At 54.1% G+C, this 23211-nt stretch overlaps 3 protein-coding genes across 4 annotated transcripts; 2 read left to right on the top strand and 1 right to left on the bottom strand.

The window, feature by feature from the left end:
* The first annotated feature begins 1168 nt into the window (after window positions 1–1168).
* KNCN (kinocilin) lies at window positions 1169–6845 on the top strand. Of its 2 annotated transcripts, XM_021673284.2 has the most exons (4): window positions 1169–1749; window positions 2806–2874; window positions 3537–3611; window positions 4664–6845. In XM_021673284.2, exons 1-4 carry the CDS (start codon window positions 1599–1601, stop codon window positions 4741–4743), a joined length of 375 nt encoding a protein of 124 aa, XP_021528959.2. In that variant the 5' UTR covers window positions 1169–1598; the 3' UTR covers window positions 4744–6845. The 2 variants fall into 2 exon arrangements, with proteins under 2 accessions (XP_021528959.2, XP_012289932.1); XM_012434509.2 differs by lacking the exon at window positions 2806–2874 and having other exon boundaries at window positions 1599–1749.
* Window positions 6846–10126: 3281 nt separating this feature from the next.
* Window positions 10127–11103, bottom strand: LOC105704949 (large ribosomal subunit protein uL18-like). Its single transcript, XM_064372152.1, has one exon. The coding sequence runs from the start codon at window positions 11003–11005 to the stop codon at window positions 10127–10129; it is 879 nt and encodes a 292-aa protein (XP_064228222.1). The 5' UTR covers window positions 11006–11103.
* An 8090-nt stretch (window positions 11104–19193) lies between these two features.
* Window positions 19194–19727, top strand: TMEM275 (transmembrane protein 275). The gene has a single exon (XM_064370954.1). The coding sequence runs from the start codon at window positions 19194–19196 to the stop codon at window positions 19725–19727; it is 534 nt and encodes a 177-aa protein (XP_064227024.1).
* The last annotated feature ends 3484 nt before the right edge of the window (window positions 19728–23211 follow it).

The raw sequence follows: 23211 nt of genomic DNA, 5'->3' as shown, positions 1-23211 counted from the left end.
GGGAGCTCACTCCCAGAAGCTGCCCTCAAGGGATCCTCAGTCTACAGAGGAGGTAGAACAAGAACAGGGCAGTCATGGAGGCAGGTGGAGGAACAAGAACTTGAGCTGGCGAAGTGAGACTGCAGATGTGGTGCAGAGAGGGGGCATCCAAGAGAGGCCAGGGAGGCCCGTGACTGGCAGGGAAGGTGACGGGACTCTGAGCAAGATTATAGGACCCTAGGAACTGTGCCCAGGTGCAAGGGCAGGCTGAGGCCATATTCCGGGACTGGGGAGGCCCAGATACATAAAGGGCCAAATAATGCAATGAATGATGAAGGCTGAAACTGGGGGCTGGGGCAGGGCTCAGGGCTGGGCTGGGTTAGTGACCACTGCCCAGCCTTGGGTTAGGGTATCCTGCAAGTAGCTCAGACAGGCTAGATGCAGGTGCTCAGTTCAGCGGGTGGGAAGGCGTCAACCATGACCCAGCCTCCCACTCACGGCCTCACCTCATGGCCTCCCAGCACCCTGCCCCTACCAAGTCCTCTTCCCTACCCTACCCCTTAGGTATTTTCCTCCTGCCCCTACCAGCACCACAACTGCTCTTCCCTGTCACTCCCAATCGGGGATCCCCAAGGTGGCTAGAAGGGTTAACTCTGCATCCCACTGGCCACTAATAGGGGGGTGGGTACCAAGCCCACCTGAAGACAAGGGAGTTCTCTGAGATCAAGCATCTAACTAGGCCGTCAGCCCTGCCTGGAGCCCAGAGGTGGACAGGATGGGGATGGGATGGGCAGGGGCAGACAGCAGTCTTGGAGGGATGCCTCTCCCTGCCGATTCCTATCCCAGGCACAGTTCCTGTCTCAGAGGCCCCAGGTGTGTCTCCAGGCCAAAGGGCAGAGCACAGCAGAGTGTGCCCTGAACATGTGACCAGGAGTCTCCTCACATCCCTGGCTTCTGAACGACGTGGAAAGCCACCAGCTCATTCTTCTCCTCAGGAACCTGCAGTGGAACCTGGGCCAACTGCGCGCTGGGCCCCAGGGACCCAGACAGCCACTCACATTGCAGCCTCATGAATAACTCAGCACCTCCCTGCTGCCTCCATCTCTGAGGAGCCTGTGGCCCCTGGATCAACTCCCCCTTCACCCCGCCTCGCATTGCTTTAAATTTTCATAGGCTGAGGCTCAGTGACAGTGAGTGGCTCTAGGAAGCTGCGGCCAGATGTCCTGGGCAGGGGAGCTGGAACTCTTCTGGGTGGAGGCCAGCAGGGAAGGATCCCATGGAACAGGCCCGGCTCCCTAGAACTCTGGCGGCCACAGCAGAAATGTAGCCAGGCAGGAGTCCCAAGGGTGGGCTTCTGTTTCAGAGGGCTTTAAGAGAGGAAGAGTAAACTGGGTGACCTGGTACAGATCCCAGGTCAAGGTGGGACCGGAGGTCGCCTAGTAGAGCAGTGGGATAGGACTGCAGATAAATCCCAGGGTTCCCTGCCCAGAATCTTACTGCCCAGAAACTCCCACCCTGAAGTTGGAGCACCAACACGGGACATCCAAGAGCCCAGAAACTTCCAGGACTTTTCTGGAGCCAGACTGCACCGGCTGGAGGCAGTGCCCTGGTGGGCCTGCATGGACATCCCTATCAGCAGCAGAGACTTCCGCTGCCTGCAGCTGGCCTGTGTGGCTCTCGGCCTGGTGGCCGGCAGCATCATCATCGGCATCTCTGTATCCAGGGCTGCAGCTGCCATGGGCGGTGTCTTTATTGGTGCTGCTAGTCTGGGTGAGCAGGGGCTGGGCTGGGCTGGGATAGGGAGAGGAGATTCTGGAAGGGGAGCAGGGGCATAGTCAGGTGAACAAGGAACAGGGAAGGGCTGGGGCAGTGGGAACTGGTTAGGGAGAATGGAAGCTAGAGGTGTGAGCAAGGCAGCCATCAGGGGCACAGGAGGGAGAGGAGGAATGCGCTGGGGCTCCATCCAGCCATGGGGAGGAGACAAGGGGGAGCTGGCTGTCGCACTCCTTTCTGGCTACTCAGCACCTCCCTGCTGCCTCCATCTCTGAGAAGCCCATGGCCCCTGGACCTCCAGCCCCAAGTTCTAGGCTCTTGGATTTGTGGTGGGATTCATCAGCCTATCTAGGCGGAACAAGGGGTTGATGACAGCAGGTAAAAGGACAGAGTTCCTGAGGACTCTCTGAGCCAAGACAAGCTCCAGCTCAGAAAAAGGGTTTCCTCTTCTTTCCCTGTTTGCCTCCACAGCAGCGGTGTCCATCTGTGTGGACCAGGCCCACTGATAGCCCCGCAGTGAGGCTGAGTGTCATCCCTCGCCCCACCCCACCCCACCCCCAGGCCAAAAGCAGGAGCAGAAGCACCAGGATAGGCGGCTTTGGGCACCTACACCTGCAGGTTCTGGCACAGATGCTCGTCGGGGGATGGAGTTGGGGCGGGCAGGGTAGGACTGGCTCTGGTGCTCCTGCTCCCCAGGGCTGGGTGGAGAAGAGCATGCCGAGGATGAGCGCCCAGTCCGGCCCTAGGGGCCCTGGAGGAGGGTGGGGACAGCAGAGAGGCAGTGGTGGTGTCAGCCAGGCTTATTCCAGCAACCTGCTCTTCACCTCGGCACGGCGGAGCCAGGCGGCTGAGGCCTTCCCAGTCTATAGCCCCTTCCCTAGACAGGCACTGCCCCCAACCCAGACGCACACACCCACGGGCTCATATTTACACACTGACAGTCCCAAGCCTGCACACTTGTGCTCCTCCCATGCACCCATATCCACCCTCAGGCTCCCAGCCCACCCACTCACCAGGCCCTCCCCATCACAGAACCCCTGTGTCTCTTCTCAGGGTTCCTCCTCTTGGCCTACCCCTTCCTGAAGGCTCGGTTCAACCTGGAACACATGCTGCCTACCACGGGTGAGGCCTCTCCCTAACCCCACAGACCCCTCTGCCAGGGATGGTTCCAGACCCTTTGTGTGTTCGTCAGTGACCCACTGTGCGGCTGGACTGAGCCCATGTGTGAGAACGCTCTAGCTATTTGTGTGTTACAGCTGCTGTGTGTGTGTTGTGCAGGTGTTGCCATGACTACAGCGCAGCAGAATCCAGCCCGCTGCCTGCAGCAAAAGTGCCTGAACCAGCTCAGAGCTGGGAAGTCCATCTCCCTTGAGAGATTTTACAACTCCCCAAAACCTCCAACATCTCTAAATAACTCCCTCTTCATCCCTGAACCCCCATAAAAAAAACCCTCTGTTTCCCCTAAGACCCCACAGCTTCTGCATAGCTCATCTCAGCTCCCCACATACAGGCTGCCATCTCCACCGAGCCTGTGGGGCTTTCCATGTCCCCAGTTCTCCCCAGGACCTCACCTCCCTAAAAGATCTGCCATTTTCTCCTTCAAGGGCCCAGTTCTTCTGCCCCTACCCAAATCAGCCCAGATCATGTGAGACCTAAAGGAATGCAATGAAGCGAAGACAGCATCAGGGATGGAGACTAGACAGCAAGGACTTCCCTTCCCAACCTATGCTTGGTTTGGGGAATGGCTCAGTAACCAGGGGGCTTGGGGCGGTCTCATCCTGCAGGGAGTCTAAGAATCCATCCCCATCCAGGGCCAGACCACGGGGAAGGAAGATCCAGCACCAATGGCAACAAGGAAGGTAAGTTCTGGAAATTCCCGAGTCCATCTTTCATCTCGCCTCCCTGACTGAGCAGCTCCGTGAGGCCTGGGAGCCTTGGGCGGCACAGCAAAGGGGCTTCCCCAGCACAGGGAGCCGGTACTGCTGGGCAGCTCCCCCACGTGTGCAGCCAGACCCTTGCTGCTCTGAGCTGAACTCATCTCCTCTTGCTTGTCCTGAGGGTTGCTGTCTGCCCCAGCATGGACACTGAGATGAAGGCACTTCCCTGCCCCTTCCCCTCCCTCCCCTTTTCCTCCCCCAGGTCCCGTGCCTCAGTTTATTTTCCCACTCCCCTCTCCCATCTATCTCCCCCAGGCTCAGAGGAACTCAAAGGGACCCAAGGCTGGGGTGCTTAATGACCCCAGGGCAGAGCTGGGATAGCTGGGGAGAGGGGGGCATGCCAGGGGATGGTTTCAGCCCAGTTTAAAGAGGCACCCATGGGTACTGGCTTTGGGTACTAGCTTTAACCAGCCCAGTTTAAAGCTCATACCCCAAACTGGGCATCTTCTTGTTCCTCCGCCCCGCACCTGGAAAATTCCAGGGCAGGCGTTTCTCAAAGATGGATCCAGCAGAGTCTCCGCCACCAGTGGTAGGACTCAGCAAAAGGCCCATTCCAGACACCGTTCCAAGCACTGTGCATATATTAGTAACTCTTTTAAGTCTCACAACAGTCACATGAGGGTGGGACTACCATTAGTTTCATTTTACATATGGGGCAACTGAGGCACAAGGAGATTAAGTGACACACAGCCAGGAAGTGCTGCAGCCGCAGTTCAAGCTGGGCAGTGGGCTTGGGGTCCTGCCTCTACCCCTAGCCCATGCTGCTGTCCTCCTGAAAGCCGTTCTGACCCCAGTGTCGCTTTAAACTGGGCTGAAACTGTCCCCTGGGATGCTCCCCTCTCCCCATTCTCTCCCAGCTCTGCCCTGGGGTCACTGAGCACCCTGGCCTTGGGTCCCTCTGAGCTCCTCTGACCCTGACAACTCCATGGGGACCTGTCCACTGAGGCTGTCCTCACCCCTGCTCTCTCCCCCAGGAGCCCGCAGCAGCCTGTCCACCGTGAGCAGGACCCTGGAGAAGCTGAAACCAGGGGCCCGAGGGGCTGAGGAATGCTGAGGCAAAGGCTGAGAGGCTGCCCCTGCCTGGCCTTCCCGTCCCACCTGCTGCCCCTATCTCAGTGCCCTCTGAGGGTAGAAGACCCAAACCGTGCATGAGCCAGGACCTGCATACCCCAGAGCAGCTGGGAACAGTGCGGAATGGGACCTTTTGCACTTGCCTAGCCAAGGCTCTCAGAAATGGATTCCACTGGCGTGGGCTAGCCCCCAGAGCAAAGTGTCACAAGACGCCCCCACAGGGTTCCTTGTTTCAGGCTCCTGCCCCGCCTTTCTTTCTGGACTGCAGCTCAGCTTTGTTCCCTGTTCAATCTACTGACTGGTCTCTGGAATTTGGCGTCCAAGACCCTGACTATGACCAGGATGCCCCAGTCCCTTGCTCTAACCTGGCTACAGAAGTGAACCACAGGCTCACAAGAACCACAGACAGGGACTCTCCCTCCCATGGCCTGGCCTTGGGGCTCTAGAGCTCACAAGCCCAATAGAGGGGCTAGACAAGTCTTTTCCAAATATCAAAACTCCTGGCAGTTCCTCAGGGACAGGCTCTGAGCAGCAGTGAATCAGATGGGGGAGCTTGAGGAGCTCCTGATCGCTGGAGAAGAGAGGCTCGCAAAGGGACAGGCACAAACAACCTGCCCCCTGGGGGTCAGAGGAGGCTACTTCTCAGCTGAGCCCAGCCCTGAGACCCCTGATGTCTAACTCCACTGCTCAAGCTTTTCGTGATCTGACTTCTCTCTTTCCCCCATTGTCTCACTGCTCCCTGAACAAGCGAAACACATTCCTGTCTCCAAGCCTTGCCCTGTGTTCCCCAGAGCCTCCCTGCTTCTCTCTGCCTATCAAACTCCCCACCATTAAAGGCCCAGTTCAAAAAATCTCCTACCCACATGCTCTCCTCATTCTCTTCCGCCAGCCTCTCTCTTGCCACCCTTCAGGCAGGGTTGAAGTCTTCCTTTTCGCAAAACAATTATTAAGCCATCTTAAATCTTGTGAACGTTGCCCCTGCTCTAGTGCCTAGCACCAGACCAGTAGGTGCTTAATAAATGTTAATGGTTTCAATTTAATGTAAAAACAATTCCGTAGGCTTTCCCTGGGAAGCCACGTCAAAGTCCCATCTCCCGTGGACAGAGCAAGGTTTGGAGCAAGGAGACCCAGGTGTGGCCACATAGAAAACATTGCTCCTCCCTCCACACCCGCACCCTCCAGGTAGAGTTGTTTGACCCCTACAGAGATACCCTCTCCACGTGGCCTCTCGCTTGGTTTCATGAACAACAGACAAGCGAGAAATAGTGTACTTCTAGGATCAGTGGAGACAGCACTTCCTCTCAGAAGCCCCCCTGACTTCACTGTGCTTCCCAGGCCCAGGGTTTCCCTCCATCACAGCCCAATCACTCTGAGTGACCCTGGTCTATTTCCCCTCTTGAGAGTGGGAGCAGAGGGCCAGGCACCCAGAAGGCACCCCAGTGGATGTTGGGAAACCAAAGTCTTCCAAAGCAGCAGAGTCCATCTCAGATGGGAAAGCTGAGGCCCCACTGGAAAAAGGACTCATCGAGTCCCATGGTGAAAAGTCGCAGGGCCAGGCATGCAGGTGTCCCATCTCTCCCTATCCAAGGCTCTATCTTTGCTGTGCTCTGCACAGGTGACAGGGATCAGCTCCCCGACCACAGCATGAGAGACCTCCGTGAAGGGACTGCCTTCCATAAATGCTGGCCAGGTGTAGAGACCGGTTCCTTCAGCTGGGAGAAGCAACTTCCTCTCCTTGAATGTCCCTCCTCTCCACCGGCTCCTGAATATTCTCTGCCCCTTCTCCTTTCCTTCATCATCATCATCAACAATAACTTAGGCTGCTGGTCTCTCCTCAGTCAATGAGGAGACCCTTTCTCCTATCCACCTTCGATCCTCACCTCAGTGCCCCAGAGATGCCCAGGGTGGAGGGGGTGAGATTGGGGACTGTGGAGCCTGAGCTGTGGGAAGGTGGTTCCCTACACCCTGCCCATCAACCCCTCTCAGCCACACCCTCCCCAGGGTGGGGCTGCGGAATCCCTGATGCTTGGACAGGCCAGGCACAGAGAGGTGCTGGGGACCAGGTGAAATAAATCAAGGAATAAAGACACACAACGGCAAGAGCTATGTCCACTGGGGAAGAACTGGGTGAGGCGTCAAAGGACCCTTAAACTGGGTGGAAATTCTTGAGCCTGGGCCTCTAGTTCCTCTCTTTTCCCTGCTGTGGGCTTCCTGAAACATCTTCCCTCTAGCCCAAGTGAATGTCCCAGTACATCTTCCTCAAGTGCACCCCACCCTCATGTCCCCACTCCCTCCCCCGTGGTCACAGGAGTGGTCAATGTGGAGGCATGTGTCTTCACCCCTCACACTTCGAGAAAAGGTGGGGTCAGGCCCCGCTGGCATGGGTGGCATGGTAGGGGCGTTAGGGAGAAGTAGAACCCTCCACTATTTCAGCATGGGATGGGGTGTGGACAGGTACACGTCCTTGAACCAAGCTCTTCCAGTGGTCTGTTCAAGAAATGAAATTGGCTCTTTCCAATAGCCATTCTCACACCAGGACTGTGACTGTGACTGTGACTGTGCCTGGCCCTGGGCTGGGTGCTGAGAACACATAAGTGACCCAAAGGTAGGGAGTGCTTGGTCCAAGCAGCTTCCTTGAAGTCACATCCCTGCCAGGCCAACCTGGAGGACGACTGCCCAGGCTGGGGCGGGAGTCTGGAGATAAGACTCACATCCTGGTTCTGCCCCCCAGGGGCTGGGGCAAGAGGCTGTGGGGCCTTAAGCCTGGCTTTGCTCAGGTGCAAATGGAGGATAGTGGTAGCCCTCCCCCACAAGGTCGCTGTCGCATGAAGGCTGCCTGCCACACTGTCACATCAGCTAGGGTTTATGAATGGATGAGTGAATGAATGAAGGCAGAGGTTGGAGAGATGCTCTTTCAGCTGAACTCCTCCAGGGTCTGAGAAGTCAGCACCTCAGTCCTCCCTCCCACACAGCCCAGCCTGGAGGTGGGCCTGCTGCCCAGCATTCCCTCCCCAGCCCTCATCCCAAAAAGCTCCAACACACCCCACCAGGGAGATAGAGTCACACCCTAGACAGGCTCGTGGCCACACCCCTTTCTAGGGTGCAGGATTGGTGGTTGATTGAGGAAGAGGTGCTGAAAACAAGTCCATCCCTGGAAAAATCCCCCCACCCCACAGCTCCAGCCCCCCTCCAGAAAAGGTGGCGAATCACTTTGAAGCTGAAGGCACAGCCAGTTCAACTTGTACCCCTGCCCTAAAGTGAGTTGCAATATATCCAAGCCCGGCTCTCGGAAAGTGCGGACGAGACGGTGTGGGTGGCCTAGGAGTTATTTGCAAGGATGCTTGCAGACCGCGAAGCTTAGAGGAGAAGGGGAGGACTGAGCGGAGCGGAGAGGGGAGGTGGATGGTGAGAACGCCACTCGCCCCGGGTCGAAGGGGAGCTGAGGGTTGGCAGCCAACGCTTGGAGGAGAGGGGCTCCGGGTGGCGGGAGGCGGCCGGGGACCCGCTCAGGCCAGCGCGCCGGCCCCTCTCCACCCACCGCCGCCGCAGCGCGGGCTGCTCCAGGGGAGCGGAGCCGAGTGCGAGCGGGTCTGCGCTTCTCTGCCCTGCGCACAGGGGCGGGAGACCCAGGGCCGGGCGCTCTCTCCCAACCACCTGCTGATCTAGGATCTCCAAGCGGCTTGTCCCAGGACCCCGCCCGGAAACCCGGCCCCGTAGGAGAGGGTGACCCCACCTCCAACCCCCGCGCTGTGCGCCAGCCCAGCTCTTCGAAGTCAGCAGACGGCGGAGGGGGTGACCCGGCCTCTCTCCTGGCTGCCCTGAGCTCCCGGGTTCCTTCCTTTCTGCTGACCCAGGGTGCTCAGGGGTCAGCCGGGTCGGACCCACAGAATGTCCACGGACCGGCTCAGGCAAGTGAAGGAGTTGGGGGAGACTGGCGGGAGGGGGCTGGGAAGGGACGCTTACTGGAAAGGGGGAGAGACCCCATCCAGCCTGAGCTCCCAGGGGACAGGAGTAGTGCCCAGACAAGCGGTCGGTCGGTCGAGAACCTGTAGCGGTGAGAGGACAGGGGTGAGAAAGACAGAGAGGGACTCAGGAGAAGGAGACAGGAGAAGGTGAGGCACCCCGCAGGCATTGGAGGCTGGGGGGCTTCCTCCACTCCGCTCTGACGGCGCTCTGCTCTGAACTGGGTAGGACTCTGCCCCAGAATCTCACCTTTCCCCTCCACATCCTCTCCAAGGCCCAAAGTGAGGAGGGGATCTGAGAGAAGAGAGCACCGAACAACTTCAAATCCAAGAGACAGGGGAAGCCAGGAGGGCAGAAAGCAGGCCCCTCTGACCAATGCCTCCCCCTACCATGTATTTAATCAATATTCACTGGGCACCTGGGGAGAAGCAGGCACCCACATTGGGGATATTGCAACAAACGAGGTGGACGTGATCTTGGCCCTCAAGGAAGATGGCTGGGGTCTGCAAACCTGGACACAGGAGTCATAGCACCATGACTCCTGAGAATCTGCTTTCACCAAGGCCACCAGCTGACTCCTTTTTGCCGAATTCCATGAGCACCTTTCAACCCTTAGCTAACTTGACCTCTCCAGAGCTTGGGACCTACTGAAGCCTCCCTCCTGGAAACATACTCTTCCCCTGGGATACAGTTCCCTCAATTTCACCTTATCCACAGAGCCCACAGCCCCAGCCAGAAAATCTGGGCATCAGGAGTTTAGGAGCCCTGATTTGCAGAGTTGCAGAAATCCGAAGGAAGGAAGGAAGCAGCATCCCAGCTGCACTCTGAAGGTAGAGCTGGGTCAGCCAGGGGAAGAGAAAGTAGGCTCATGACTCAGGCACAGAGAGCAGCACACTCACACACCTGGTGAGGTCAGCCCCACAAGAGCAAAATCAAGGCAGGGGTGGGGAGGGGGGCAGGGCTGGGCAACAGCCATTAGGATCCCAGGAGGAGAGATGGGGCAGTGGTGAGACTAGAGAGGAAGGGATGGATTCCAAGACACCTAGAGGGGAGAGTCTGCAGGGCTTGATGATAGATGGCAAATGTGTGGAGGGAAGCCTGGGGAGAGAGGAGCTCAGGATGAAGCCCAGATTTTCTGGCTGGGGCTCTGTGGGTGAAGGTGAAATTGAGGGAACTGTATCCCAGGGGAAGAGTATGTTTCCAGGAGGGAGGCTTCAGTAGGTCCGAACCTCTGGAGAGGTCAAGTTAGCTAAGGGTTGAACAGTGTTCATGGAATTCAGCAAAAAGGCCTTGGTGAAAGCAGTCTGTAGTGTGATGGGGCAGAAACCAGACTGGAGTTGATTGGCTCTTGACAAGGAGGTGAAATATATACTGTAGACAGTGCTTTCAAGAAAGGGACAGTGTTAGCTGGAGGCAGATGGGATTGAAGGAGGGTTTTTTTTTTCTGTCCGTAAGTTTATTGTCTTTATCAGAAAAAGCCTTACAGAAAATTGTTTGGTTTCGCTCTCAGCAGCCCGCTCCTGAGCTCTGAGGAAGCTTGCCTTCTTTTGAGCTACCCGATCTTTCTTCTGAGCAAGGGACATTTTGGGGCGGTTCCACCTCTTCTTCTTAACTTCTTTCTTGGGCTTCTTTTCATAGACTGGATTCTCTCGTATAGCAGCATGAGCTTCCTTATACATCTCCTCCACGTCTGGAGTTACGCTGTTCTTTATGTATTGAGAGAACTGTTTCTTGTAAACATCTTCATCTTCTTCCATTAAGTAGTGCATGTCATCTGCAATATTCTGGCCTGTGATGTGCTTCCGGTGTACTTCTGCATTAAATTCCTTGCTTTCAGAATCATAACCAGGGAATCGCTTGGTACTTTGAGGGATAGACAAGCCTCCATCCACAGCTCCCTTCACGGCACCAAAAACTTTATTGCCAGTGGTAGTTCTGGCAAGGCCTGCATCCAAATAGCAGGTAAAGGCACCTGGCTGATCATCAATGCTTTCCACATTGTATTCATCACCAGTTACCTCCACTTGGCCTTCATAGATCTTGTCCATGCCAAACCTATTGAGAAGGCTGCGGGCCAGCAGCAGGCCAGTACAATACGCTGCAGTGTAATTTGTCAGGCCAACCATCACACCATATTTTGGCAGTTCGTGTGCATATGCTGTGCAGACTATCATATCCCCCTCTATACGGGCATAAGCAATCTGACAAATGATATCTCTGTTTGTTACATAAACTATCATCCTGTATTTGGGTGTGTTGTATTTATTTTTATCCTGTATCATCAAGCGTTTCCGAGCATAGTAATCAGTTTTACCCTCTCGTCGTCCTCTAAATTTCACTGGCTATCTCTTAAAGTAGGCCTTATTCTTAAGAACTTTAACAAACCCCACCCTGCGGAACAGAGACACGCATTCACGGCTCGACAGAGACCTGCCGAAGGAGGGTTTTGTTTCAAGAGGGAGAGGCTTACCTAGGTGCATCCAGTGTGAGGTGCAGGTTGGTGAGCTTAGACTAGGAAGTGGGAGGTTTGCCGGGATCCTTAAGGACCAGAGTGATGCGTTCTGGGATGTAGAGGTACAAAGGGCCCATGCCGCCCAGCTGTGGTTTTTTCACCTACAAGGCTTAGCAGTTTAGGCATAGACTTGAGGTGGCAGAAAGCCAGACTGTTGCAATTGAGGCCTTGCTGGCCGCTCTGGCAGAACAAAGGGACAGGTTAAGTTGCAGGAGAGTAATGGAACTAAGTCAGTGTGGGTTCTTGGACAGAGGCAGAGAGAAGTGGAAGCAAGAGGACTGTGGAGAAAAATGTGGAGTTCCAGGGATTGCATGACGTCAGAGACTAGTTACAGCCAGAGGCAGTGTGGAGTTAGAAGGGCACAGATTTAGGAGCCACACAGCCTAGGTTTGAATTGCGGCTCTGCCATGTATTATCATGATGTCTGTGACCCTGGGCAATTCTTCTAATGTCTCAGGCCTCTGTTTCCCCATCCACAAATTAGGGACGGCAGTAGTGCCACCTAAGTTGTTGTCATGGCACTTAAATGAGTTAATATATGTAAAGGGCTTAGAACAGTGTTTGTGCTATACGTGTTTGTATGGAGGCAGCAGTGGGGTTACAGTCAAGAGTAGGGTGTCTGGGTTTCTCAGAGGTGGATGGTACAGGGTGAAGACAAGGGTGATAAGGTCTTGAAGGTGATGGGGTATGGGGAAGTGTAGCTGAGGTGGAATGAAGGAATTGAGGATTGGAGATGAGGAGCCAAGAAACCAAGAGAGAAGAGGGGTTGGGTGGTTGGGCAAAAGATGTTGAAGTTCCTCAGACTGGAGAGGAAAGTGGAGCTAGTTCCAGAGCCTTGGAGGGAAGGACACAGACAGGAAGGGCAGTTCCACTCCTGCCAGTCTGGAGTCCCCTCTCTCCACTCCTCTGGCTGGCTCCTGGCAGCTGAGTTGCTTAGGGTAGAGGCAGAGGCCCAGATTGACGTTAGAGATCCCAGTCTGGCCACCTATATAACCCCTGCTGGGGACTGTGGCCTGAGGAGTCCGGTGGGGAAGTCTGAGGGCATCAGGAAGGACTGGAAGGGAGCATCTTTGCCTGGATTGTTAGAAAGGCTTGGTCTAACCAACGCAGACCTGTGGTTGCTCAAAGAAGCCTTCAAAGTCTTGTGTCACTGGGGCCCCTCAGCTGTGCTGGAAACCAGAGCTTCCAGGGCCTGCAAAGACCATCTAGATCAACCTCGCACTTTACCAATGGCAGAGCTGGGCCCCACTGAGGGGAATGGTGAGTGCTTGCCTGTTGCAAGCATGGAGACCCATAGTGAATGGGGAGGCACCATCACAGCAGCCAGAATGGAACTCCTATCCACCCATCACCTCTCCCAGGGGCTCCTGCTCCCAAGCACCTTCCCTCCACCACCACACTTCCAGGCAAGGAGAAGTCTCCAGAGCTCCTCATTCAGGGCAGCGGCTCATCTCCACAAGATAGGCAGGCAACTGACAATGTGTCATATGTTGGTCTGTGTCTGCAACTCTCTGTGTGTAATGCATCTCTGTATTTCTGGATATGTCCAGTCACTGAGTATGTGACTGTAATGTGTGTGTGTGTGAGTGTGTGTTTGTGTATGCATATGGGCTCAGGGAGGAAGATGATGGATCCCGGGAATCAGACACAGGAGCTGGAAAGCCACGCCACCTCAAATCTTGTTTCCAGCTTGGAGACTCGTGTGTGTGTGTGTCTGTGTACACACATGTGTGAGTATGCATGTACATGGATGTGTCTATGGGTCTATGGTGGGGACAGGCCCGTGGATTGACTAGGGTGAGGGTGATAGTAGCTCTTTGGGCTCTGGGTAGAATTCAGTTGGCAGAAGCTGAGAGCTCCCAAGGAAGTGAATAAGCCCAGCCAGCAATGAGTAATAGTGATGTGGGAGGTTCCTGAGGATAGGGGATGCTGGGGAGAGAGCTGGCCCAGATTTCCAGGGACCGAGGGGGAACAGAAGGGCTAAGACTAAAAGGAATAGAGGAGTCCATAGTGAGCGGTAAAGAGTTCAAACTGAGGACAGGGCGCTGGGGCCAGTGGCTGATGTCTGGACTGAAGCCCCCATGCCCAGAGGCTCTTGGGCCTTTGGGCCAGGGATGTGGAGTCAGGAGGCCTGGAAGCTACCTCTAGTCAAGCAACTGCTCTTGTACAACACGAATTTCCCAGAATCATGGGCTGGGGGTAGAGGGGGGCGCAGGCTGACCTGCTGACCTGAACGGACCTCGAGCAGTACTCCCTCTCCAGGAGCTCTTGCCTCCACCTACTGAGGACCACCCACCTTGAGCCCAAAGTTTTTTTAATAAGCAAAACATCTCCGTACCTTTCTGCAAACAGCAATTCTAATAAGGCAGAAACATAAGCTTTTCGATATGACAGAACGGGGTTTGAATCCCAGCTTTCCCTATTGCCACTGAGTAAACTGGAGTAAGTCCCCTTCGCCTCTTTGAGCCTCAGTGGCCTCCCTGTGAACTGGGGGCAGGACTGCAACTGCTCACAGGTTGCAGTGAAGATTAAATGTGCTAATGGAAGGAAAGTGCTTAGCACAGAGTTGCTGCTCAATATGAGTGCCCCTCCCCCTCAACCAGAAACCCTGTTTTCCCAGGGAAATAACAGAATCCCAGCCCAAAGCAAAGAATCTGATACAGTGAGCAGGTACAGCCATATACAGATCAATGTGCCATTTTATGAGACCTTTTATACACTGACAGTAATTTCTAAGCAGGTTCTCATTTCCACCTTTACAAACCTCAAGTAATTGAGGGTGGGGCAACAGATTGATTGCTGAGGGACCTCAGTTTGGGGACAATAACCTCATTATACCCCTCCCTTCACATTCAGTCAACTAAGGCTCAGAGAAGGACCCCAGCTCTCCCAGGCTGCCCAACCAATGTCTGCCCCTGCCCCAAAGAGCCTGTGGACTAGACTCCCACATAGAGACGATGAGGCCTCCCCAGCCAGAGGCAGGGCAGCTGGGAGGGTGAATTGCTTGGCCAGGGTCATGGGCAGCTGAATGACAGTGTTCAGAGCCCTGGCTGGGTGGGAAAAGGGCCTGGTCTGGCTTGGCCACAGACCTCTTCTACCCCAAGCCTCAGTTTCCCACTTCTGTAGATTTAGGGGTAGAACTAGGTGATCTCCATGGGCTCAGCAGTTTGGAGTACTCATTAAAGTCAAGGTCTTCCAGTCTTAGCAACTCAGGAGTCAGAGCAATGCCCTTCCCTCCTGCTCAGGCACTGGGGTTGAAGGCTGGGCTTGGAATGAAATAGAAGGGGTTTGGAGGACTGGGGAGAGCAATAGCATCAACTCAGAGAGTCCTCCTTCCATAATCCAATAGGCCAGCCTGGAATTGGCACGTGTCCAGAATGTCACACAGTGCCACCTAATCACAAATCAGCCAGAAAGTGCAATCTTAACATGTGCTCAATAGAGTGAAAACCAGAAAGATTTAGTGAACAGTGCCAAGGACACCCCACAACAGAGCTAGCCAGAAGACCCACAATGAAGCAGGACCAAGACTGCAACAGCAGCTGGAGGCCACAGTCCACTAGATGAAATGGTGGCCCAAACTGAATGGCTAAGCAGCCTCAACACCTCACCCCTGCACACCCCTAGATCCCAATTAACCAGGGTGGAGGCCACCTCAGGAATAAGCCCAACAGCCACTTGTTCTTAGTCCTTTTTGTGCCTAGGGTGGAGACCTTTTTGTCTTACAGTGGCTCTGCCTCCTAGGAGCAGATAAGAATCATTTAGAAGCTCAGCCCCTGGGCTGCAAGTATTTTCTGTTGAACCTAGTTTGCTAAACCGAGGGAGAAGCAAAGTGAGTTTTACCTTCTTTGAACCAGAGAAAACCTGTCTTCCTCTGTTGTTGACATTTGAGTGTGTAAGTTCTAAGTACAGGAGCTTATCTACATGGCCTCAGAAGAGCCTGTGCTTCAGTCATTCAACAAACATTTAGCAAATCTAGCACTGTGCTGGGCGGACAGCTCAGGCTTTGGCATCAGTGCACCAGATTTCAAATCCTGGCACTACCACTGCCATTGAGTGCTGTGGGGTGAGTTTACTTAATCTTTCTGTGTCTCAATTTCCTCATCTGTAAAATGGAGATGTAATAGTAGTACTTAATCTTATGTTGTAAAAATTAAATTAGATATTATTACAAGTGCTTAGCATAGCATAACTTGTTATAGATCTAAAAGTGCTAACTTCAGATTATCATCTAGACTTCTGTTTCTGGCTAAAGTAGACTAGCTTCTATCAGACCAATTTACCTGCTGAGGATAACTTTAAAAGCTAGTAAGCATTTAAGAAATCTGTTTAAAGGCATGGGAGAGCTACCAAGGCAGTGAGGACCTGACAGGGCCAAGATTGTGGAGAGAAGTAATATTGGTTTCAATTTTTCCCTAAAGGCATTTTCCAGTGTGCAGGAGGCATGGTCATGAGACCGGGGAGTCAAAACTGGAATTTGGGGCCTAAAAAGGGGAAGGGTCCTGTTAAACACCTCCAACTTTTATTGGGAAGACCAAAGGGCAACACTGTAGGAAAAAAGGCTAACCAGATATAGACTAGACTCAGAAAGACTGAAACGAAGTTTCCAATCAGTGGCCTGTCCTTCTTTAGGTGCCTGTCAGAAGCAAAAGCAAATCCCCTCTGGAGAAAGATAATATTACTCAGAGCCTCATGCTAACTCTATAATTTTTTTATACACAGTGTTGGACATCCAAGAAAAAATTATCTGGCATTTCAGGAGCTATGAACAAAAGCAATAAAATTGATAAGAGCAATAAAACAGACAATAGAAACAAGACCACTGGAGATCCAGATGTTGGAGTTTTCAGATATGGACTCCAGAAGGTTGCATATGTTCAAGAAAATAGATGACGAGAGGGAATCTTTCAGTAGAAAACTGGAATCCACAAAAAAGGATCTAGTGGAAATTCCAGAGCTGAAGTTATAACAAATGAAATCAATAACTCCATTGATGGATTTAGCAGCAGAGAAGACACATGTGAAAACAGGATTAGTAAACTGGATAGTAGAAAAATATTTCAGTAGAAAAATATCCAGACTGAAACAGAGAAGGAGGGAAGGAAAGGGCTAGAAAATACAGAATAAAGCGTGTAAAAGAGACATGTGGGGCAGTAACAAATGGCTGAACATATGTGCAATGAAGGTCCCAAAAGGAGAGGAGAAAGAGAATGGGGAAAAGATAAGAGCTGAAGTTTTTCCTGACCTTGGGGGAGATAAGATGCAGCCACAGATTGTAGAAGCACCAGGAAGGATACATACAAAGAAAGTATCTACAAAGAAGGATAAATACAAAGAAAAACTCACTTACGCACATCAGAGCAAAACTGCCAAAAACCCAAAAGCAAAGTAGAGTCTTCTCCATATGGGAAAAGAAGCAAGACCCCTGGACTCTCCAGCCCCCAGGGCCTCCCTGACCCTAGGCCAAAGTCAGCTTCCAAGAGACTGATGTGAAGTGAGGTAAGCCAGACTCCCTCCCCTCCATCAGGGCACACTCAGACTGAGCCCTCCCCACAGGCAGGGAACCCATGCCTTGTCAGATAATGTCAGATGTTGATGAATGAGGTGGGGGAGAGGTTTGAAAGGGGAAGATCTGGGAATCTCACAGCCCCTCCTGAGGATCAAATCCTTCTCTTTAAAATTAAGCAAGATTGTGTGGGGTGTGAGCAAGCTCATCTGTTCTCTGACTCTGGTCTCAGCATGTCTGTCTTTCTTTTAGTCCAGTCACCAGAACCCCAATCCATTTCCCTCTCTGAGCCTCAGTCTCCTCAGCTGTAACATGTAGCTATTAAAAAAAAAAAATAGTTCTTTTTATACTTAAAAAAAATAGACACAGGGTTTTGGCTTGTTGCCCAGGCTGGTCTCAAACTCCCAAGCTCAAGTGATCTGCCTACCTCAGCCTCCCAAACTGCTGGGATTACAGGGGTAAGCCACTGCACCTGGCCAAAGTGTGGCTATTAATAGGCAACAAGCAGTCACAGAGATTGTGATATCATGGATGTAAAAGTCCTCTGCAAACTGTAAATTGCTGTAGTCTTTAGTGGTTGCATCCCTGCCTGACAGAACCATCAACAGCAGGTTAGAGAGCAGATGTTCATGCAGATGTAGGAATTTCTGACTTCCTGCCAGCTTGGAATAGCAACAAGGTTATTCTGGCTGGAGTCTCAGTAGAGCTGCCATCTCTCAGCATGGTGCCAGGAGAGGGAGCCCTGGAGTCATCAGCTCTAGACAGGCCTGGAGGTGGCCTTTCAGGCCCTCTGACTTGCTTGGGCCAGGCTGACACCATCCTGTGTGGAGAGTGAAGGATCTGACACTACCCCTCATTTTCACTCAGTGATGAAGCTTTCTCCAACCCCGCTGGGTATAGGGTTAGGACACTCAGACAGGTACCTCCACTTGAGAGACAATCCAACTTTTCTGTTTCCAAACCCAACATGACCAACCTCCCAGATTTGAGACTTCATGGCTCCCTTTTCTGTCAGCCACCACCACAAGGGCATGGTTAACATTTGTTAAATACTCACTGTTCTAAGCACTTGATTTAACTTTTTAGTTATCACTGCACCCTATGAGGTGGGTTCTATTGGTAGCCCCGTGTTACAGGAGATAAGACGGAAGCAGGAGAGTCAGGCCCCCGGTGCAGGTGGCACTCCCTGTTCCTCACCCTGCATGCTGTCTTCCCACCGCAGTACCATTTGATTACTTCCCTTTCATCCCCATCCGGGACCCTTTTCTGGCATTTTTTTCCCCGCAATTCTAACATAGCTCACTAGCTAAGATCTCATCCTTTGAGGGCCTTTGTACCAACCATGATTTTATGCGTTATAGAACAGAATTCTCAAATCAAAGTCATAAATCCCTAGACTCTAATTTTATTACTCTTGTTTCTGCATTTCCAGAATTCTAGAATCCAGTGATAGATCCCAGAACCAGAGACATCTAGAGAATCCTAGAAAGGAATTCTAGCATCCAGCGATTAGGCTTTTGAATCCAGGTTCAACAGAACAGTGAAGAATGGAATGGAGGTAGGATTGGAATTTCATAGAGTGCCTAGTGTAGAAAGGGCCCTGGTGCCATAGACCTGCTGCAGCCCAACCCAGCCCATGTGGGGACTATACCCTGTCACTGACCGTTTGAACCATCGGGAGCTCCTCACTTCCACGTGGCCACTCACTCCAGGCCTTCATCTGATGTTCAGGAGAGTTAATGTCATTGCTATGCCTACCTGAGCCTGGGTGCGGATGCTGAGGCCAAGCGGCAAGGTCATTCAGGTCCTGGTTCTGGATCTTGGATAAACTGCTAGACCTCTGGGAGCTTCCGTCTCTTCATCTGAATAAGGGGGTGGGGGTGGGGGGCAAGGTCAGATGATTTTCAAGACCTTTTCCACTTGAGAGAGTGAGTTGTCTAAATCCCAAGAGCTGCCATTTGCCTTCTAGTCAGTACTACTGAAGACGATGATTATCATGTGATGAGTACCTAAGCTGAACCGGACACTGTGCTGAGCACTTTCCAGCCATTCTCCCACTCAAGTGATTCCAGGTAGGCTTCCTGGAGTAGAGGGGTTGGGGGGCAGCGTCTGTTTGGAGGACAAAGAAAGTGAGGGAAGAGGGGGGATGGCAAGACTGGCCACGAGGGACCCTGGGAACTAGATGGGGAAACAAAAGCCGACTCTTCCCATATAGGGTGGGTTGTTGCTTCCCAGAGACAGAGGCAGGGGGCTGGCCAAGGTGACCTCTGCCCACCCAGGCAGTAAATGTAGCTACAGACTGAGCCTAGGATTGCAGATCGAGATACCCTGCTGACCCCGCCCTCTCGCTGTGTGCTCACAGGACGACCGTGAGGCGGCGGCCCCTGGCAGGTGGGCTGTTCAGGGCAGGCGGCCGGAGGGAGCTTGATGCGCGCCCGGCGTGCGGAGACCGATGCCACCGGCTGAGAAGAGCGAGGGGCCACCGGCCCCGGCACCCGCGGAACGCGCCCGGGGCCGGGGGCCGGGCCTGCCATCGCCGGCGCTGTGCTGCGCCTGCGGTCTGTGCGCGCTGCTGGCGGGCGTGAACGTGACGCTGGCGGGCGCCTTCGCCTCTTTCCTGCCCCGGCACAACGCGCCGCTCGTCGTGGGGCCGGCGCTGCTGGTGCTGGCGCTCGTTTTCTTCACGGCCTGCTGCGTGTGTAGCCGCCGGGGTCCCGCGTCCCGCGCTCGCTCGGCGGCCGCGGCGGGCCCTGGCCAGGGTGGCGGCCGCGGCGGGCCCGTGGCGCTGGAGATGGAGAGCAGCGAGCGCACGGCGCAGGACACCACGGCCGTGCAGCTCAGCCCTGCCTTCTCCGCCGCGTCGTCCGGCCGCTCCAGCCCCGGCCACAGCCCTCTCGCCCTGGAGGCCCAGGCGCCCGCGGCCGTCTGCGCGCTGCGCTCGGAAGGGGTCCAGCTCAACCTGCCCCGGGAGCGGGCCGCCCCCTAGCGGACCAGGGCCCCGCCGCGACTCCGCTGTCCCGGTTCACTCTCCGTTCAGTGCCATTTAGTGGGGGAAGGGAAAAAAAGAAAAAAGAAAACCTTTCCTTCCTTCCTCCCTCCCTCCCTTCCTGCTTTCTTTTATTCCTTCCTTCCTTCCTCTTTCTCTCTCTTCTCTCTTTCTTTCTCTCTCTTCTCTCCCTCCCTTTCTCTTTCACAAAGGTCTGGTGCTGGGCACCAGTGGCCTCATCTTTCCCATCTCCCAAACTTCTAGGAGGTAGAATGTGATGATGGTGTCAGGGTCACACCCCAAAGAAGGGAGCAGCAGATCCTTGGCCCCTTAGGTGAGGTCTCTGGTCTCTACTAAACCTTACCCATCCAGCTTGATGAAAGTAGGCCCCTGGACCCTCAAACCCTAACATTGCCCCCTCCCCCTGGCATTTGGGCACTGTGAACCGAGGAGCACCTACCCTGAAGGGGCTAACCACCAGCAATGCCAGACCCCCCAGGGAGGTGGGAGGAAGAAGGGACTAATGTCAGCCTGGACTGTCTCTGTCCTTGCACACACTGTGAAAGGCTTCCAGCCCCTCTCCTGCCCCTCCCCATTCTCCCTGTTTCTACCCCAACATGACCCTTGGGATTCATTTGGCTGAGAAGCTGTGGCTCTGACTTGAGCCACGATGGGCCCTAGAAGTAGGGCAGGAGTGAACACTCCCCACCCTTTCTGTCTGACTAGGAGTGGGGGGAACTGAGGCTGGGGATCTGACAGAGGTGAGTGGTGAGGGGGCTTCTGCAGCCCTGAAGGTCCTAGTGTGACCTTCACTACCAGCAATGCCAGCCCCCACCCACCATGACAGTGCCACACCATGCTTTACTGCAGTGCCTCCCTCTCAATAAAGCGCCTTTGGAGTCAGTCCTCTGTGACGGTGCAGGCTGAGGAGGGGGCAGTGGCTGTGGGGCCTCTGGCTGAGCACCCTGGGTTCTGGGGCCCTCCCAGCCTGTGGCTGAGTGCCTCCACATCCTGGTACCAGTCCCTCTTGGAGATCTTGAAGTGGGCTCCAGGGGAGAGGAGCGTGTGACTGAGCAAAAGACTATAAGACTTTGTGCCTGTGAACGTCTGTGGGAACAGATGTGTCAGATTGGGGGACTGGACGGACATCGAAGTGTGACTGTGGGTGTGATTGCCTGGCCCCTGGAAGAGATGGGGAGTGAGTGTTTGGGTAACGATCTGACATTACACATGCATGGGGGGTGTGAAAGCAGCAGTAGTAGTTGAGGGCATGGTCGCTGACCAGGGATGGTGAGGGGAGAAATGCAGAAATGCTCCATGGGGTGTGCAAAGCCCAGACCCTTTGGCCAGGCTGGCTGGACTTGCAGAGTTTGGGCCCAGCCTGTAGTTTGTCCAGGTGAGGGGGCAGGTAAGGGGGCCAGGTAGAGGAATAGGGGCTGCCTTACAAAAAAGAAAAGGGAGTGTGGGGGACTAAAGAGGAGACACTGCAACCCTGGGCTAGCGCTTCCTCTCCATGTAGCAATCTTGACAAGCAGTGACTGGGGGACATGCTGATCCTCCCCCGCCCGGGGCTGTGACTCCCTCCTCATCCACTTGGCTTCATCGCCAGCCTCCCTTTCTCTTCCCAACAGGCTTTGCTACTACTCTGTCATGACGCGGACAATTCCCACCAGCCCTGGGCTCTTCCTTCCTCTGGTGCCATCTCCGCCTCTGCCTCTCCTGCTGTCTCCCTCTCCTACTGACCTGGAGAAGAGCAAATCTGCCTGAGCAGGTGCTGAGCAGGCCATCTCTATGAATTTGCTCGTGTCGATGGGCCTTAACCTTTGAAGCATCCAGTACCTAGAGCGGATGACCTCTTCTCTGAGCTCCCCAACTCCACCCTGTATGTGAGCAAATAAGTGAGGAAATTAAATAAGTGAGCAAATAAGGAAGGCCACCTCCCCAGCTCCAGTCCTGTCTCTTCTGGTGTGTTGGTCTGCAGCTTCAGATGCCACCTGCTGCCGTGGTGGAGCCGTGGGTGAGAGGGGCCACGCTGATGCAGCCTTGGGGTGTGGTCAGAACCACCCTTCTCCTCCCGCCTCAGGATTCTACCACTGCAATGCCAGGCTCAGCCCAAACCCCTCTCCCACCTGCTGTTAGATGCCTGGAATTACACTCTCTTTCCTCTTCCCCACAAGACTTCCAGATCCCGTTCTGCGGGCCTGGCTGCTGCAGAGGAAGTGTGAGCCTACGATAAGGACTCAGGGCAGTGGGACATGGATCAGTGGTGTGGGTAGAGTGGACATTGGCTGCCCCAAGTCCCTTCATCTTATACCGCCAGCTGAAGGTCATCATTTATCTTTTCTGTGCCCCCCTTCCTTCACAGGCACACCAGAAGAGATTTTCCACATCCAGTGCCCCAGGGCTCACTTTCCCATCAGCTCCAGTCGGCCATGATGGGGACTCCTCACCTCACACCCCTTCCCTGGGTGACAGTCGGGGCAGGCCCCTCCAGGGCAATATGGCCAGTGAGGCCGTAGAGCAGCTCCACTCTCCTACACACAGTGAGGCTGGAGGGTGTGCTGTGTCCCCACTCCTCTGCAGGCCCCCCCAGGCAGGCTCCAGGCCCTGAAGGGGCCTCTGGGAGGCAGGCTTCTGTTGAGGAAAGGATGTGATTCTGACAGCACAGAAACATCAAGCTCCCTGGCCTTGGAGAATTTGAGCGGGGACCAGTAGCTCCTGCAGGGATGCTGCAGACCGGCCCCGGAATGAGGGTGAAACCTCCCATTCCCACCCTAGGCCCTGAAAGTCTAAGAACTGAGGCACCAGGCCTGTCCTCAGAGGTAAAGGATCTGTGGTACAGGACACAGAGCTGGTCCTTCCGGGGCCTGCGGGAGCTCTAGGGTGCTGCAGGTGGTGAGTGACCCCTGCCTCCCCAAGGAAACTACTGCTGGCCTGGACAAGGGAGCCTGTTAAGGGACCAGAAAATGAGGTTCCACGCACTCTCCTCCCTCTAGGAGAAATGAGGGCAGCCACTTAGAACCTTTTTTTAATTATTATCTTGAGACAGGATCTCGCTCTGTTCCTGAGGCTGGTATGCAGTCACAGCTCACTACAACCTCAACCTCCCAGGCTCAGGTGATCTTCCCACCTCAACCTCCCAAGTAACTGGGACTACCAGCGCACCCCACCATGCCCGGCTAATTTTTTGTATTTTTTTGTAGGACAGGGTCTCACTATGTTGCCCAGGCTGGTCTTTAACCCCTGGGCTCAAACAGTTGTCCCACCTGGGCCTCCCAAAGTGCTGGGATTATAAGTGTGAGCCAATGTGCCCAGCCTTAGAATTGTTTTTTTATTAATTAATTTCACAATTCCTGAGCCCTGCTACGTTCCCTGCTATGTGGGAATATAATGATGAACAAGCTCTCATGGAGCTCACATTCTATTTGGAGGAGACAGACAATAAAGAATTAAATAAGTGAGCAAATGAGACCAAAAAGGTTAG

This window comes from Aotus nancymaae, unplaced genomic scaffold (assembly GCF_030222135.1).
Source record: "Aotus nancymaae isolate 86718 unplaced genomic scaffold, 86718_ANA_hifiasm-v0.15.2.pri h1tg000007l, whole genome shotgun sequence".
In the NCBI taxonomy this organism is placed as follows: Eukaryota; Metazoa; Chordata; class Mammalia; order Primates; family Aotidae; genus Aotus; species Aotus nancymaae.
This window is presented reverse-complemented; position numbering and strand designations above follow the sequence as displayed.